Below are 19,478 nucleotides of genomic sequence, written 5' to 3' on the forward strand. Positions count from 1 at the left end.
ATTATAAATATTCAGTTTAATCAGAAGTATCAATTGGAATGGATTTTTGTTTGTATTTTGACACAATTTTTTATCCATCAGATTTTGGGGACAGATTTAAATAAATATTTCCTGGTTCCGGGATTTTATAATAAATATGTATTACCATTTTAACAGATCTATGTATGCACATGTATAACGGGATGGTTTTTATTATGCGGTAGACAACTTGTGCTGCCTATTTTAGGAACGGTTTTTCTTGATTCTCATGTTAATTATGATCTGGACTGTGACAAAGTTTTAGCTGTGAAATCATGACTGATTTGCGTAACAAACATGCTTATTTATACTGGTGGACCAGATTTGTAATCGAAAAACTCCTTTATAAGCTGCGTTTGTAATATATCGCAATCAGTTTGAAATTACAAGCGAATCTAAAGCACAACTGTTCATTTCTCCATTTCAAAACTAATCGTTTCGCTAAAATGTCTACCTTCCTCAACTCAATCACCGTATTCTGGTTGATGTAAGGCGGATTTCCAGCGTCGGAAGGTATTCACAAAATTGGTTAATAATTTAAACTTATCCAACAAATTGTCATTGGTTATGAGGAATTGAGGGTTAAGTAATATCCTTCACAATTGTGGAAACAATTAAGAAAATAATTCACACAACCGGCATAATGTTCAATATATAATTTATATCTTCTTTGAATTATATGTAAGATTGCCGCCAATCCAAGTTTGGCGGACGAGAACCTTCGTAAGCGAGTTATTAAGGGGTGAGAACCCCTTTATGGAAATGTCTTGTCTGTCTGTCCGTCGGTCCATCCGTCCGTCCGTCCGTTTATACGATAACTTTAGAACGGATTCGAATTTCGACATCCGTTTTTCGCCAACGTGTTTCTAATTTTTGGGGACGGGATGAGTTCGAAGATGGGCGTTGTAGGTCGTAAGGTCACGGCACCACGGTGGTGACGCCAACGGTCAAAGGTGTCGAATTTTTTTCCCACCGTTTTAGACGTATTTTACGACGGGGATTTCAGAAATCGCCATCATTTCGACGTGCGATAACCGTGTGACCGTGTGTGTAGACGACGCCAAAGTCGAAAATTGGTGAATTTTTTGTTGCCACCATTTGAGGCGTGTTTTTGGGCGGGGATTTCAGAAATAGCCATAATTTCGACGTGCGACCACCCCATGACAGTGTGGGAGGTCTCGAATGTCGAAAAATGACTTTCGTCATGTGGGGTTTCTATTGAAAGGTATCGCCGTGTACGTTTGAAGTACGCGGGTGGGGGTGTCAAAACGGGGCAAATTGAGACGTGGGGTAATGTGAGACAATGACGGGAAAGTGCTGAAAGACGTCGTGGGCGTGCCACAAAGACAATTCCGTGTGTTTTCACCCCTTTGCTACATTTCGTTTGCAACGGTTTATTTACATTTACTTTGCTACCATACAAGCCAGTAAAATACCTAACGGCATGAAATTGTCTAATTTTCCGTGACGGAAGCGGAAGTGGAGAGAGTTTCACTTCCCTTGCCAACAGACTTTTCAGCTAATAATATAGATACAATAAAAAAACCTACAGTGCAGACTCCATATAGCCCGAGTCAGGGACAGAGTCCCTGACTCCTCCAGGGTCACTCTGGTTAAAATTTGCTCAGTTTTAGCTTCATATCCTTTCGTGAGAAGCCATTAGGTATCACCGTGCCGGATTTCATGTTTTTAAAGTAATTTCTAAAAATCGGTATGGGTTACCCCATAGGGTCGCTCCAGATAAGAATTTTACCAATTTTATGTCATATTCTTCTATTAATACCCATTAGCAACCTATCTACCAAATTTCAGCTTGTTATAACGATTTTGAAAAATCGGTATGGGTCACCCCATAGGGTCCCTCAAGATGAAAATTTTTCCAACTTTTAGTCAATTCAATATTCAATTTATTAGCATTTGATATGGCCATGAGCCCTCATCAATAGAAATTACAGAGCCCCAACTTTTAGTCATTTTCATCTATTAGGAGCCATTAGCAACCTCTGTACCAAATTTCAGCCTTCTACGACAATTTTTAACTTTTGGTGCACAAATACCCCACCCACCTAGATGACCCCCACTGGTCAACCACTTGACCGATTTCGCCCATCTTCGAACTCGTTTCCTAACTTTGCCCTATATGCATATGGTAAAAATTTCAAGTCAATCGGTTCAGCCGTTTTGGCTCTATCGTGCCGGACAGACGGACGGACGGACGGACGGACATGACGGTTCCATAAGCCCTGACTCGGGCTAAAAATTCGGTGGAAGTATGAATAATCCCACTTATGCAATTTTCATGAAAATCAAATAAGCCCGTCGCCCGGTGGGAGACGGGCTTATACGCTAGTTTGTAATAAGCTGGAAATGTTTGTCTGCAACGGAAGTGGAAGTAATTTTCCGTGACGGAAGTAAAAATGGAGAACGTTTAACTTCCCTCGCCAACAGGCATTTCTAGCTAATTTTATAGTAAAAGATGATTCGCTGGAATTATTAACAATCCGACTTAATTTTCACGTAAATCAAATAAGCTCTCGCCCGGCGGTAGACGGGCTTATACGCTAGTTTATAATATTTGTAATTCAAAGTTAAACATTTAATTTTTACTATTCCCTGAAAAAATTACATATGGTCCCGTCCGCGTAAACAGTAGTATTAGTCTGTTCTGCTATGAAATATGGGTCTTTTAGAATACTGGATCCCTGCATTTGGAAAAGTAGAGCAGCCAATTAAATACCGTTGGACAACCGGAAACAAAACTGTTACCTACTTTGCGCCAAGACTTGACCTGAATCGTCTACCTAAAACGTGCTTAACGTTTACTTCCTCTGCGGAGGCCAGCTTGAATGGGGTGTGGAAAACAACAGCGTGTGGTGAATTTCATGGTGCATTGTGCCAACTAATTTTATGAAGGGAACTTAAGCTGTTTTGCAATGTCGGTAAATATGTAAGTCAGCTAAGTTTGAAATCTTGTCGAAAGCTTAGCTTATTTAGCTTATTTAAGTACATTATTTATTAACTCCTTTGTAGTCAGCTTTTCTGATGTGTAATTTATGTAATGTGTATGCAATGATAATAAAGACAAATTCTTTGAGTTATTTATTAATACTTCCCGTGAATAAAGGCCACCAATCTCGCCACATATAAATAAATAAGAAAGTAATTAGAATAATTTACAAGAAATATTTGCTTGTTTTTTATTTTGATCCCACTTAAATGTTTTTTTATTAAATTTCTTTCACCATTTATTTATGATATTCTCCCAATAATAAATCGTTGGAAACGAAATGTAGCAAAGCTTTGCAGGACGATGATCAATTTATCAGCATTAATAAAGTTTTCAAGTAGGTCACGCCTTATCTAGACGTTGTGCGCACAATGTGTTACAGCGCTCATTCCCGTCATTGTCTCACATCAACTCATGTCCCATTTTGCCCCGTTTTGACACCCCATCCGCGTACCTCGGGCGTACACGACAATACCTTTCAATGGACACCTTGCATGGCGAAAGTCATTTTCTGACATTCCACACCAGAGGTCAACGCCGACGAATTTGTCGGCGGCGGCGGCGCCAATTTTGGAAGATTTTTCGGCGGCGTGGCGGCGCGGCGCGGCGCCACAATGTTGTAGGTATAGGAAATAAGATTTATCGGCAGCGGCGACGCTTAACATACTACCGGTGTCTGGCGGCGCGGCGGCGTGTAATCGGCGGCGTTTACCTCTGTTCCATACCACCCACACGGTCATGGGCTTGTCACGCGTCGAATTGATGGCGATTTCTGAGATCACCGCTCAAAGCTACGTCTAAAACGGTCGAAACAAAAAATTCGACACCGTTGGCAGTTTCGTGAGAAATTGTGATAGGTGATTTTGTGTTATTAGCTCACCCTGCGTAGCACGGGAGCTATTGAATTCCTCTTGTCCGCCTGTCTGTTAACGAGTTTTTTCATCAATTGATGCTAATTAAAGATCCCCCTGACAATTATTGAATAAGTTGGTATTGAACAAACCGAATCGAATTTTTTAATAAATTAATCGATATCGAATGATATGTAACAATTGGTAACACAAAATGATGCGAAATAATTGGGGGAACGGACACAATAGTGCAGAATATCCCGGAGAAATTATCATACAATTTTGACAAAGGTTTCATAATTATGGATCCCGGATGGTCGCTAATGCTGCACTACTGGTGCTACGGCCAGGCCCAACCTTTCCACCATGGATGCAAGAATATATAAAGGTTATGATCTATTTTGTCGGTTTATTCCTCCCCTTCGGTTCAAAGTTCTGTCTAAATTATGATGACAGGGTCAGCTAATTCTAACATTACTACGGTTTATTTTTAATTGTTGTGGTGGATTTTATATCAATAATTAATTTGGGAACGAAAAAAATCATAGATATGTATAACAATATTACGATTTTTTGTTTATTTACACTTTTTGACATGCTACATACACATATTTAATGCAGGTAATATTTATTACAAGTTAGGAGTAATTCGAAATTTTTATATTTATTATTAAATTCGAGGCAAATTGGTACGTGTGTATTTGTGATCAACGTTCCTTCTCATTGACATAGATATATACAATTAGATAGTGTTTTTATCATCTTCCAACGATTTTCAAGTTAGATGCATACATTTTAATGAGAATACCGACTGAGTAGCACTATTGCATTTCAAAAAATATTTTAAATGATTTTTAAATCAACGCATTAACCAGTGTTACAACTGATATGTATCACGTAGTAAGATTCAATGATTTATATGAATCATCTCGGTTGCGCATGAAGTGAGAAATATAAGAAATTATTGGGAAAATAGGCAAAAACTCCAGACGCGTGGATGAAATTTTGCAGCGGATTGGTAACCGAAATACGATTTATATTAGCGTCAAAATTGATACTTGGTTGAGCATGGCGTTCGCCCTCATTGCGAGTAGTTACTGAGTATTCATTCGATTAAGGATGCAATTGTGTACAACTAAAATTTCTAAATGTCTAAGATTGCTAAAAGTGCTAAGAAAATGTTTGACTATTGAATAAATATGTATAAAATTTTGAGAATAGATTCATATCAAATCACAATGCAACCTAAATGATAACCAGAATTCCATAATTCGATCGTGGAAAACTAGTATGGATAATGCAATTATTTCGCAAAATCAATAAATTGGAAAACTGGGGCCAGAATTCAAGACAGTTGCCAAATGTTAGTCCGAAATTATTTCGGGTAATATTTGACCAAAATTTGCACGAGTTTGAGTCAAAATCCAAAATAAGCAAAAAAAATTAGCACATTTTGGCTCGTATCGCGAAAAGTGACTATGCGCCACCCAAATATTATTACGGATTCTTCATGTACACAAAATTACGAATATTTTAAGCCATCAAACTCGAAAATCGTTAGAGCGCAGAAAAAAAACACTATTTCATTGTATACATCTATCTTAAATATGTTTTTTTATCCAGGTTCGCGGAAATTGATGGGACACTATGCATGATTTCCGGAGGTCGAATGGAATCGCCCGTTCTGGTTTAGGGTGTTGGCAACAAGTCGGTTTATTTTCCTGTTGTTAAGTCGCATAAATTATTATTAATTGCTAAATTTCTTTAAAACTCCAAACTCATAGCAATTGCATATTCTTATTACATTATTAAGGGGTGAAAGCCCTTTATAAGATCGTTATGTCCGTCTGTCCGTCTGTCCGTCCGTTGGTCCGATAACTTTTGAACGAAAAGACATAGAGACTTGGAATTTTGAACGTAAACTCCTAACGTCAAGGGACAGGACGAGTTCGAAGATGGACACTATGACATCGTCACAGGGACGAAAAGTGACGAAAAAGTGTCACGTGTCAGTTTTGGCATGTGACATATCATTTTTAACTATTTTTCAATGAGGAATTCGAAAATTCATGTCATTCTGCACTTGGACGTCACCTGTGACGATGACGTCGTCACAGTGACGAAAAGTGACGAAAAAGTGTCACTTGTCAGTTTTGGCATGTGACACGTCATTTTTAACTATTTTTCAACGTCGAATTCAATGGTGACCTCCATTTTTGACCTCAGAGGTCATCCTAAGGTCATAGGGCATATATATGTCAATTTAACAAGAAATTCATTTTAACGTATGAAACAGTTCTTTCACCCCTTGGTTACATTCGTTGTAACGGTTTATTCTAGTTATGCTAGACTCATCTATCAAAACATTGCGATATAAACACTTCATGCATACCAATGCATTGCATCTACAATAAAGTGGGATACTTTATATCGCGTATAATTGTGCAAAATTTACCATGCATTCATTGACGACTGATAAAGTTAAGGATGAATAAAATCCTCAACTCAAAAGTTGATGTTGCCTAATAATTATTACAAAGATCTGCCTAATTGTACCCAATCTCGGAACCAAATCGCCTTACTACCCGTTTGCAATATCTGTTAATATGACCCAGACGGGTTTATCGTTTTTGGATATCATAAATATATAAATACATTCCCAGGGTTGAGTTTCACCTGGAGGATATATCGCGAAAACATTAAATTGCTATAAATTTATTTTTCAATTAGGATAAAAAGATGTCTAAGGTTGAGGGTATACATACATATTGGATCACTTAGGTTGAAGGTAACATGTTCCAGGAAATTTATAAACTGATCCATATTTTCCACAAAGTAACTTTAAAACATGACAAACGTATCGTCGCAAATTTTATTGATGGTGGACACCCTATCTTTAGACAGTTTCCTGGTTAAACCAATTATGATATCTTTCAGATTTGGCATGTCTGGAAAATCTTTCACCAGAGTATTGATTGATACTAACGTGTTTCTGAATGGTACGAAAATGGTTTCTGTATGTATACTGAATAGATAATAATGCTAGTTTATACCATTCGGGTAGAGTCATATTTATGTATATATTCTCCGGCCAGCAATAATTGAATACCATTTTCCAATGCGTGTGCTTAATTTATGCGCTTTACTTATACAAGTCCCTACCAAGTAAAATATATGTACATATATACATAGACTGGAAAGTGGACGCAAAACTTATACAAAAATTGGCATGGAATAGAATGGTCGGCGTATCTAACTAGAATTTGTCCATTGTGTTAAAATATTTAAATATATAAGATGCTCCGAACCAATAACATTTATGATCATAATATTTATGATCCGATTGTGCTACATATACATAAATTTCCCATACGGTTAATACTTTATGGCATTGTGGATTTATGGCATTAGTAAATTACACTAAAACTATATACATAGGTACAGGCAATTATTATAATTTGTGCAATGTGATAAGTTTCATTTATGCAACTTCACATGAAGGAAATATTACGAAAGCATTAAATTTTACCAAATTTATTTTTCAATTTGAATAAAACTATGTATGTATAATGTTGTAGCTTAAATTGGATAACTTATGTTGAAAGTAACGTATTCGCGGAAAATTATTAAACTGATACATATTTACCAGTGGTTGTTTCTAATGCAATATTTATATTATACTGATGGCATTTGGTCTTTCTAACTTTTGAGCATAAACAGGAACTGTTAAAGTGATATTAAAACATAACAAAATTATCGTCACGAATTTTGTTGATGGTTGGCACCCTAGCGTCAGACATTTTTCTGGTTAAACCGATTATGATATCTTTCAGATTTGGCATGTCAGGAAAATCGTTTACCAGACCAACACCCTTTTTTCCAATTAGGTCAGCAAATTTTGTCTTGAGCACTGTCTTGGGAATCAGGTGGAACATTTCAAAAATAATAAGTCCCACAGAAAACCAATCAGCATTCGGCCCGTACCGGAGGTTCCCTAGTTCATCGAATTCTTTAGCTTCTCTAGCTCGGTACTGTTCCGACCATACTTGAGCCGTTTGTGTCATGGTGGCATCACCCGGGACTTTACGGCATTGCCCAAAGTCTCCAAGTTTTATAGGGCATTGGAACAAATCGTCAGAGTCCTTGACGTGGGAAAAATAAATATTTTCAGGTTTCAAATCTCGGTGCAGAATATTCTTGGAATGGAGAAATTTTAGGCCAGAAATCATCCCAAGTGTAATTTGTTTGCGCAGCGTAAAGTCTATATCGACATTGCTAACTTGTTCAGGTTTTTTATCGTTTTTGAGTAACCATGTCTGCAGGGTTGGACCACATAGTTCCATTTTAATTATTATGGCAGGATGTCCGTGGGCTAAGTTATCTGTCAGGGCGAAACAACAAAGTCGTTTCCCATGTTCTAAAGTAGTATTGGTAGCCTGCATGTATTCGTCGATGATGTTTGGACCTCCAGGTTCAAGAAGTTTATGGGCCAAAATAGTAACCACATTTTCGTGGGGAGTTGAATTTGTAGCGTCCATTATTTGGCATTCTCGCTCCACTGTATTCTTAAACTCAGTCACATCTCTTGTCTGTCCAACTACTATCTTAAGTGCTGCGTCCACCCGGTCGGAGTTCAACCGAGTAGACGTTTCTCTGATTTGAAAAACCACACCAAAAGAGCCAACCCCAAGAAATTTGGTGACATTGTAGTTCCAGTGGTCTAAAATTAAAAAAATAACGCTTATAGGCATCCAAATATGTAACGTGTATGGCTCATTATCAGATATTTGAGTTATTCTTTTAACATATCAGCTTAGCTTGGCTACTATATGTATATCTCAAAAGCATTCCAATTTTTTAACGTAGGTATTTATAAAAATATGCCTTAATTTTAAAGAAATTCGTTATACATGACATAAAACCAATAAGAGAAATCGTCAAACTAAATACTTATGGAATGTATAGCAGGTGTAGAGCAAAAATTATTCACCGCATTCTGCGGACGATGTAGTTGTTCTTGACGAGTTTGGCACTTCTAACTCCATCCAAGTTTCCATCGTGTCCACCAAATGTTCGTTTATCTTTAAGTGTAAGTCTGAAAATTGCAAGTCATCACCTTTATTCGCGTCGTTGACTGCAAAAGAAAGAAGATTATAGTAACTGTGCAAAAAGAATAAACCGTAGTAACGTTAGAAGTAGCTCACCCTGGAATAATTAGTTGGACATAATTTTGCATCAAAGGTGCAAAATAAGCTGATAAAATAGATGTATAATTTTTATATAATTTTGCACCAATGGTACAGAATAAACGGGAAATAAAAGAAATTTGATATAATATTGCACCAATGGTGCAGTCCAAATGGTTAAAATTGGGACTAAATTTTGACACGATTTCAAGGTTAAGTTAAGGCAGCCAAGGAGAACTAGAACTTTCAGTTAATCCTAATCATTGGTGCAGAATACATCGATTCCTTCAATTATTTCGCACCATTTTGCGTTAACGATTTTTGGATACCAATTGTGCTACAAATTAGGGTTAAAATGGTCTTGGGGCTGATTAATTAGCATCAATTGATGCAAAAAACTCGTGAACAGACAGACAGACAGACAGACAGACGGACAAGAGGAATTCAATAGCTCTCATGCTACGCAGGGTGAGCTAATAAAGCTATGTTTTGTAATGTACGTTCGTACAGTCGATTGCCACTACGGGTTTTATCAGTATTGGGATTTTGGTTGTACCAAGTAAATAAAACGTAAAGTTTACTTAATAAACAAGATAAAAATGCAAAGTGGGAAAATGGGATGTTTTCTTAGTTATTAGCCGCGCGCTATAACTTGTCCCGGTCGCATACACAAATTAACGGTTTCCACAACACAGTCAGTATACACGCTCCACATTCTACAGCACGGAAAGTACACCGTTAAAATGTGTATGTTGCGGGGACAAGTTAAAGCGCGCTGATAATATTAAATGAGGAAAACTTATTAATGAAAAATATTGACTTCGCACAACGTACTGATTGATACACATTATGAAGTCTCCTACAGGTGGCTGGATGTTAAGGGAATCAACGTTTTTTTACTTGTGTATGTACATGTTTATAATAAAATTTTTGTATACCTGGTAGGTATGGTTGGAATATTTGGAAAGCTCTTTTGTTGCAGCTAACGTCATCTCCGAGAGCGTGCATAATTACTGGTAGGTCTTCGTCAGTCCTTAAATTACGAAGAATTGTAAGCAACCTGTGTGCCTTATTTACTTTCCCGTTAATCTTGCGCTTAAACAAAAACACTTGAATTAAAAACTTATAAAGAAATTAATAAACATCACTAATTTTTATTATGTACATAATTCATATTAATTTACCAACAAATCCACGGTTTCATCAGTGATTATGCTCTTCACTTCGAGATAGCTTAACAGAGAATCGTTCACATCCAATAAAGTTGTTAGTTCGTCGAAATTTTCGTCAATAATTATGACAAGGATGTTGTTCGATGTTTTGGATGTCATAGTTAAGCTGGAAACATTTCAGAATCAAAGGATATCGATAAGAAAATTATGTACGCTACTAACTTTTCTTTTTTTACGACCATTGCGATTGTTGGGATAAAACAGTATTATATCAGAAGCTTGATGTGCATATAATCATATGTATAAGCTTCTAGAATTGCATGTTTCGACCCAGGTTTGATTTTTTCTTACCTTAATCCAAAAATTATTGAAAATCAATTCAACACAAAATTTAGGTGGGTTTAGGTATAAAAATGAGCAGCGTCAACCTCAGTTTATAAATACAGATATGTGAATGAACGAGGTAGGTAAAATTATTCCCCAATCCAATGGAAGATAAGTCATCTCATGTTTTCCATAAAATTTACACTTTGAGGAGGCTGATCAATGTAATCAAAATTGATATGTACAGCAATGCAAGCTTTGACAAATTCTACATACATGGTGGCCATAAAGTTTCTGATGACTCAAAAAAATTTCAAACCAGTTTCTGAAACTTTTTTGCTGTTGTGTTCTCGGTACTAATTTTTTCTGAAAATGTCCCCCAGACGTGTGTCTTCATTTGTGGAAAAAATTATTAAAATAACCCAACGTTTGGATGAATGGCAGGGTGCACCAGGAAACCCTCCGAAATTTGGGTTGCCTGAAATACCGTTAAGTTGTGGAGGAACCGGAAGTAATCAAGGGGTTTTCTTAGCTTGCGTAATGCAATTCAAATTATTTTATCCAAATCCCCTCGTTAAATTACGAGATATGATGTATTACATGACATGACATAATTTAGTTAAAATCGAAAAGTAGCTGAACGCTAATTTTAGGTATTCCGTCGAAACCCCCTTGATGAGCTGATAAAAACTATATAGCACATGGCATGGTTTTATTAAAATCGAAAACTTTCTGGGAACCACACCCCGAGCATTTCCTGATAACCACACCCACTGAGGGAGCGTTTTCCCAATGTTAGGTATTTCGCCGAAACCCCCTTGTCGAGCTGAGAAAAATGATGTTACATGATGTTACATGACATGTTTTTGCTAAAATCGACAATTTGCTTAAAGCCACACCCACTGGGGGTGTGGTGTTAAAATTGTATTGCTTCTGTCGAGGTCCCCTCGTCGACCTGAGAAAAATGATATATCACATGACATGGTATCGTTAAAACCAGAAAGTCGCCGAGAGCCACACCCACTGGGGGTGTGTCATGTGACTACTAAAAATTTCCACATACAATATATGCCTTAGATTATTGTTGTACACCAAAATCTAATTATGTTTTCTTCAAATTCGGCTCCTATGTATTTTTGGCCAAAATTTATTAAATCTGGCCCACTGTGCGTTGTGACTAGGGCATGTAATCTCGATATTTCGAGATCTCGAAATACCGATATTTCGGTATTAAAATACCGAAATAACAGGTATTCAGATACCGAAATATCGATATTTCGATATTACAATACCGAAATTGGAATCTTGCAATTTATGAATTTATTTAATTAATATAACCCTTTCAAACTAACGTAACCCTTTCGAATTTAAACTTTGGGGTGTAACCAGGTCAAAAATCAATTTTTGAAACATTGGGGGTGTAACCAACTCAAAATTTATTCTCGGTTTGGTCACACCCCAAAATTCCTAAAATCGAATTTTGAGTTCGTTACACCCCCAAAGTTCCCACAACTGATTTTTTGACTAGGTCACACCCCCAAAGTTCCCAAAATCGAATTTTGACTTGGTTACACCCCCAACGTTCCCAAAATCAAATTTTGACTTGGTTACACCCCCAAACTTCCCAAAATTGAATTTTGACTTGGTTATACCCGCAAAGTTCCCACAACTGAATTTTGACTCGGTCGCACCCCAAAAGTTCCCAAAATGGAATTTTGACTTGGTTATACCCGCAAAGTTCCCACAACTGAATTTTGACTCGGTCGCACCCCAAAGGTTCCCAAAATCGAATTTTGACTTGGTTATACCCGCAAAGTTCCCACAACTGAATTTTGACTCGGTCGCACCCCCAAGGTTGCCAAAATCGAATTTTTACTTGGTTACACCCCAAAGTTCCCAAAACTGAATTTTGACTTGGTCGCACCGCCAAGGTTGCTAAAATCGAATTTTGACTTGGTCAGACCCCTAAAGTGCCGGCTTATATATGAGTGTGGGAGATAGGTTGAGTCGCTAATGCAATGAAAGATAAGTTATCTAATTTTGTGACTAAATTTTATTCACAATGAAGGGAAGTAAGCTGATAAATCTGATAAAACTGGCATATCGAGCAAATGGAGTTTGGGAAAATTCCAGACGATCAAATTTAACGTTTATCCGATACAATACACAAGCCTTGGGATGGTGAAGGAATAAATGTATGTGTGTTTGCTGTGCTTTTGCCACCGCAAAATTATTTGTTTTAGATAAGAACTGTAAGGCGAATACAAATTCGCTGGAATTGTGAAATACATAAAAGTGTAATATATATAGGTTGGTGACCTAACCTAACCATTAAATAAACAACATAAATAAAAGTATGTAACAAACATATTATGTGTGTATTAATATGAATATTTTTTTAAAATAAATATATGACATAACTCCTTAGTATGATCTCATGAATTTGCTACTGGGGAGTGTCAACTCAAGGTAATGTGATAGCAAATACTTTCTTGCCATGCTAATTTGACGGCCTAGTTACATATCGTTATCAAATTGTCATTGAACACCGTAGTAAAATTAGTAGAACTGAAATTAGTTGAAGGGGAATTAAATCTCAAAGAAATAAACTAAAATCATTCAACTTACAGAATTGCCCCCAAAATGTGAGACTAACACTGATTTCTTTAATTATTTCTGGATTAAGACCCGGCTCAAACTATTATTTATGCTCTACTGGTAGGAAGGTTTATCACAGAAAATTGTCCAGTAGTGGTTGTTACGCATTAGATGATGATAAATGAAGAAAGCAACGCATTCATTTTATATTTTATGTAGTTGCATTTATTAAAACATTTACCTAGCTCAAGTTCCAGAGGTAGAAACCGTGTGCTAGTAAGTACAAATCTCATCTGCCTCTCACACAGATTTTGGAGGCGTATTTATACCTAAAGGCTAGGATCATAAAACTAGGGTATTTCTAATGCCATAAATCAACCTAGACAGGTATAGACGCTATTGTAACAGTGGTTTTAGAGGGGTCACTCATAGACATTCCCTGTATACTCCGTCTGCTCTGTGTGGAGTTAAAACTCTGAATTGCACTTTCCGTCAAATGTTAATAAGCCTTCCATGTACACCCTTTAATACTAATGCGCTTGGAGTTCGTCATAAATGCTTACGTCGCATAATCTTAGCATTACGTAAACCAATTCCTCATCGTTTTATTTCCGATACATACAACGAACAACCCAACTTCTGGTCTAATCATCACTTACATTTGAGTATTTCAAGATAAGCCAAACAGATAAGCCCCGTCCGAGGCGACGGGGTGACAAATATGTAAAGACAAATATGTAACCAGCGTTTATGTATGTAACGACATTTATGCAAAATTTATGTTACCCGACAAATATGTATCCCGACGAATATGTAAGCGACCAATATGCAAACGACAAATATGTAACAAATAGGATGCATAGCAAAATGGTGCGAAATAATTGGAGGAATCGATGTATTCTGCACCAATAATTAGGATTATTAGGATTAGGATTAACTAACAGTGCTAGTAATCCTTGGCCTCTACCTCGAAATAGTGTCAAAATTTAGTCCCAATTTTAACCATTTTGACCGCACCATTGGTGCAATATTATATCAAATTTCTTATATTTCCCGTTTATTCTGTACCATTTGTGCAAAATTATATAAAAAATGATGCATCTATTTTATCCGCTTATTTTGCACCTTTGATGATATCCAACTAATTATTCCAGGGTGAGCTACTTCTAACGTTACTACGGTTTATTGATCAGGATATGGACTCCTATTGTCTTAATTCAAAATCTTGGGTTAAATATATTTAATTCCAGTAATTTTTTAATAATTATGTAATTAATTCTGCCCTGATGACGATCGCAAGCGAGATCGAACGGTTGACACCACTTAAAAACAATAAAGTTTTTCATTGTTATTCAAGTTGCACTAATGTATGTAAACAATTCTACTAGTAAATAAATTATCTAGGATAAGATAGTTTGGAGAGTCGTGATGCAAATGCTGTTCCGAAAAATGTATTTAATATTGATAGCTACACCCAGCCTCACTAAGATTTCTCTTTTTTGGTAGCTTGTTTATTAATGCAAGATCATTTCTGACAAAGGTCTAGAGTCACATATTTATACACCCCATACTGGTGTTTTGGCAGTGGTTTTCTGCCGGATTGATACTAACGTGTTTCTGAATGGTACGAAAATGGTTTCTGTATGTATACTGAATAGATAATAATGCTAGTTTATACCATTCGGGTAGAGTCATATTTATGTATATATTCTCCGGCCAGCAATAATTGAATACCATTTTCCAATGCGTGTGCTTAATTTATGCGTTTTACTTATACAAGTCCCTACCAAGTAAAATATATGTACATATATACATAGACTGGAAAGTGGACGCAAAACTTATACAAAAATTGGCATGGAATAGAATGGTCGGCGTATCTAACTAGAATTTGTCCATTGTGTTAAAATATTTAAATATATAAGATGCTCCGAACCAATAACATTTATGATCATAATATTTATGATCCGATTGTGCTACATATACATAAATTTCCCATACGGTTAATACTTTATGGCATTGTGGATTTATGGCATTACGTCGTACTAATTCTAAAAAGGCCTAGGTGCAGTCAATAATAAATTTTAGAAAGGCCTATCTGCAGCCAATGCTAAATTTTAGAAAGGCCTATGTGCAGTCAATGTTTAATTTTAAAAAGGCCTAAGTGCACAATAAAAACTAGAAAAAGGCCTAACTGCAATTCCAAAATTATAAATGGTTAATTAATTATGTAAAATCATACTGTAACCTGAAATGTGAGTATAATATTCGGACGAGGCCAGTCCTGATATAATACTTGAATTTCAAAACCACACCCTCGAGGGGTGTGGTTCTGCTGACCTAAATTTGCTTAATAAAATCCTAGCGTGCAATATGTCGTATTACTCAAATTAATGAGGCAATTCCAAAAAGAATATTACAAATTTGAAAAACACACCCCCAGGGGGTGTGGTCATCGGCATCAAATTTAATTTTAAAAAATCCTGGCATGTGATACTTCATTTTTATCAGCCCAATAAAGCAATCCGAAAGGAATATTGCACATTTGAAAAACACACCCCCAGGGGGTGTGGTCATCGGCATCAAATTTAATTTTAAAAAAGCCTGGCATGTGATACTTCATTTTTATCCGCCAAACAAATCAATCTGAAAAACTTGGTGGTGCGTGGTTCCTGACGCCTAAATAAAGTTAATAACATCCTGTAATATGCCATGCCACTTATCTTTGCCCGATTACGAAATTGTGGCAGAGTCTACAGCAATTGAAGAACCTCCCCTCTGTAGGAGAGTGTTCTTTACACCTACCTACATAAATTTAGCTGAATACAGCCATCGAAGGCATGAAGTGTGTGTTTAAATGTGTAATTAAAACAAGTTCAAAAACAAAACTGCATTTAGAATTATAAACAAGAACTATTTACTGTTCCACATCATGACAGTGTTGCGAAGAATGAACAGGGGAAGCAGTTTCGTAGTTTTCAGGAGGAAATGCTTATGAAATTTTATTTCAGTCGTGTGTTGCAAATGGCAACCTAAAATGGCAAATGATCGAAATATTATAGGTGCCAACGAAATATTCATAAAAGCGTGCGTACTTTGACAGAATACGGTTATGATAATTACAGATAAAATGATTATTTTACTTATGTAAATTATTAATTTGGCAAACTATGTAGGTATAAGCCGCTTTGCCATGCAATTATAATTCTAATACTGATAGGGTGCAAATAAGTTGGCCTAATTATAAATCAATTGTATCTTGAGATAAGCCCAAGTTAAACTACAAAATTACAAAATATCATTAATCAGTGCAATTATATCTGGACAAGTTGAGTCACGCATGGAATTGAAATTTTCGTCGCGTAATTGAGAATGCTTTGGGGCACGAAAGGACATTTTTTAGCGGGTTTGTTGGGAGAGTCAACTGGAATACTTTGGAGTGTTCTAGAAATTCGCATGTGTTGTTGTTGCATTTTTTTGTGAAATTTTGTAAAAATCAAAGTTATCATCAATGTCAGACTCCGAAATAGAGACGGATTCATCTGACTGGTCGTACCAAGGGACGACTGAAGAAGAAGAAAGTGAAGGGGACGACGTATTTTCAGTAGACGAAGTTGTGGCAGCCACGGGTGTTGATTTCGGTAAATTTTTAATACGTGCAAAAAAATTACCATTACTAACCTGGCTAAACCTACCAAGAAATCCAAGAACTCTGGAAGACATTGTTTTCCCGGCCCTGTACGAATGCAGATTAAAAATTCCAAAACGAAAATACGACGACCTTCAGGATCTTCTTCAAGTAATTCCTCAGCAATTTCATGATTTTTATATCAATTTGCCAAAATAAAACATGTGAAATGCGTAAAAAATATGCGAAAAATGTGTAATGTAGGTTTACTTACTAGTATTTTCATTGTCATCTAATAAAACCAGCAATTTTTGATACTTAATTCATGTACCAACTATGACTTGCAATGCTTGAGTTTTTTTTTCAATTTACGAGTATGATAATCACCCCAAGATATTCGTATTCACACATTATAATCCTTCGGCCTGAGTGAATAATTGATCCGTTATTACGGGGTTAAGAGAGGCAGAATCTCTTTATTGAAATACATTGTCCTTCGGAACCTCTAAATCCACCAAAAATGCGGAACAGATTCGAGTTGCGACAATGTGGGGTGTCAAAGCGAGCCATACTGCTACGTGAGTAGCGCGATATGCGATATGTTCGAAACTGACGGAGAAGTGTGGGAACGAAGTGGGTGCGCCATAAGGTCAATTCCCTGTGGTTTCACCCCTTTGATACATTTCGTTTGCTGCAGTTTAGTATATGGAATTACAGGTTTGTATATGGGTTCCTAATGCTAATACAACGGGACAACGCCAGAGACCTCGGTCCGATTTCGAACAAATTATGTGGAGTTATGTAGATGATTCAACCAATCGAAATTATGAGGTGGTTGGCAAATTTCGTTTTTATAAATCTTTCCCGGGAACATTTCACGGGCACATTATAACTTTATTATATCATCTTTCAAACTTAACACTGTGAAAAATCTCCACAAATGAGTTTAACAACTTATCTAACTATGTATGTATATACTTCTGCAGTAAGGCTAGTTACTTACTGAAGGAATGCTATATACATACTCAATTAATGTGGTCAAATCTAAATCGGGCATCACAGCATCCCCAGCAGTCAAAATCTTGGATTACAGATGAATGAAAAAAATGCGCAAGACAACCATAGCGTATAAATTGCAGGTGGTGAGCGGCCAAAAAAACACCACCCAACGGTGCGGTTTTTAAATATTTCATGTTTGACGGTATAGCTTCATCGTGAAGAAAAAAGTGTCCAGTACTCCAAACTTTTGTTTAGCTATAGAGTTTCAAACGTCGCTTCGAGAATGTTTCACTTGAGTGAGACAAATGATGATTACATATAACTTCAATTTGCTGCTAATGAACACACCCCCTGGGGGTGTGTTTTTCAAATGTGCAATATTCCTTTCGGATTGCTTTATTGGGCTGATAAAAATGAAGTATCACATGCCAGGATTTTTTAAAATTAAATTTGATGCCGATGACCACACCCCCTGGGGGTGTGTTTTTCAAATTTGTAATATTCTTTTTGGAATTGCCTCATTAATTTGAGTAATACGACATATTGCACGCTAGGATTTTATTAAGCAAATTTAGGTCAGCAGAACCACACCCCTCGAGGGTGTGGTTTTGAAATTCAAGTATTATATCAGGACTGGCCTCGTCCGAATATTATACTCACATTTCAGGTTACAGTATGATTTTACATAATTAATTAACCATTTATAATTTTGGAATTGCAGTTAGGCCTTTTTCTAGTTTTTATTGTGCACTTAGGCCTTTTTAAAATTAAACATTGACTGCACATAGGCCTTTCTAAAATTTAGCATTGGCTGCAGATAGGCCTTTCTAAAATTTATTATTGACTGCACTTAGGCCTTTTTAGAATTAGTACGACGATATGCAGTAAACGGTGAGGGGCTGTAGTATAATTAATATCCGCAACTAAAACCGCTCAACTACATCTATAATTATATTAAAAGGTGGATGTGGTACAGCGAAAAAAATTTCGTGAATTACTTTGGAGGAACGAGCTTCCAATCCAAACCGATTTGCACAGACACCACGGAAATTCGAAACTCACGGTCGGTAAGACACCTTGGACCACGGGATTCTAGCATTCCTGCCCTTTCCGTTTACGCGCACGATTATGCATCCGGCACGGAACAAATCTTTACCACAAGGGCCGCAAGCAATTTTGGATTCACGGCTAATTACGCGGTTGCCTCTGGTTATTCATCTTGGACCTTGTATTATAATGCAGACTTTACCGGAAATTCTACATGCCTATCTTCAAAGGGAACAATTATAGGTAAATCAGTCGTTTTCAGGTCGGCCGTCATGGGATGCAGCGAACAATGTATTCAGTACTTTTATCGTAGTTGGTAAGGAATATGAAGGTTTTTCATCAATACCTGTGTCAATCTATTCAATATAAATTGTAGCCTTATAGTGAATTGCCTTGACTTCAAAGTAAACAAGACCTGATTGTAATGCTAATAAATTTTCCATTTCCAAAGAATTTTAAACTGGTTGAACATTTTAATTGGTTGTTATCAGATATCAACATCGCACCAAAGGAAAATTTTGATCAAAGATCAGTAGTCTGAAAGATGTTATAGTTATGTACCTACACTATACACGATGTATGTACGTACCCGTACTACGCATACATCTATGCTTTTGGTATATGTTGGAACCCTGGTTTCGGCCGGAACCT

At 36.6% G+C, this 19,478-nt stretch overlaps 1 protein-coding gene and 1 long non-coding RNA gene across 6 annotated transcripts; one reads left to right on the forward strand and one right to left on the reverse strand.

Annotated features, from left to right (window-relative positions):
- Positions 1-7,394: 7,394 nt before the first annotated feature.
- LOC110856564 (serine/threonine-protein kinase BUR1) lies at positions 7,395-12,529 on the reverse strand. 5 transcript variants are annotated; one of them, XM_035857188.1, is made up of 5 exons: positions 12,211-12,529; positions 10,247-10,400; positions 10,001-10,157; positions 8,867-8,971; positions 7,395-8,596 (listed from the first exon to the last, which is right to left on the reverse strand). In XM_035857188.1, exons 2-5 carry the CDS (start codon positions 10,391-10,393, stop codon positions 7,614-7,616), a joined length of 1,392 nt encoding a protein of 463 aa, XP_035713081.1. In that variant the 5' UTR covers positions 10,394-10,400; positions 12,211-12,529; the 3' UTR covers positions 7,395-7,613. The 5 variants fall into 5 exon arrangements, with proteins under 5 accessions (XP_035713081.1, XP_035713080.1, XP_035713078.1 ...); XM_035857187.1 differs by having other exon boundaries at positions 8,867-9,010; positions 12,367-12,527; XM_035857185.1 differs by having other exon boundaries at positions 8,867-9,010; positions 12,289-12,527.
- A 2,761-nt stretch (positions 12,530-15,290) lies between these two features.
- LOC118437861 lies at positions 15,291-17,103 on the forward strand. The gene is made up of 2 exons (XR_004836429.1): positions 15,291-16,794; positions 16,853-17,103. It is a non-coding gene; the product is annotated as an uncharacterized LOC118437861 (long non-coding RNA).
- The last annotated feature ends 2,375 nt before the right edge of the window (positions 17,104-19,478 follow it).

The sequence above is a fragment of the Folsomia candida genome, unplaced genomic scaffold (assembly GCF_002217175.1).
Source record: "Folsomia candida strain VU population unplaced genomic scaffold, ASM221717v1 Fcan01_Sc016, whole genome shotgun sequence".
Classification (NCBI taxonomy): Eukaryota; Metazoa; Arthropoda; class Collembola; order Entomobryomorpha; family Isotomidae; genus Folsomia; species Folsomia candida.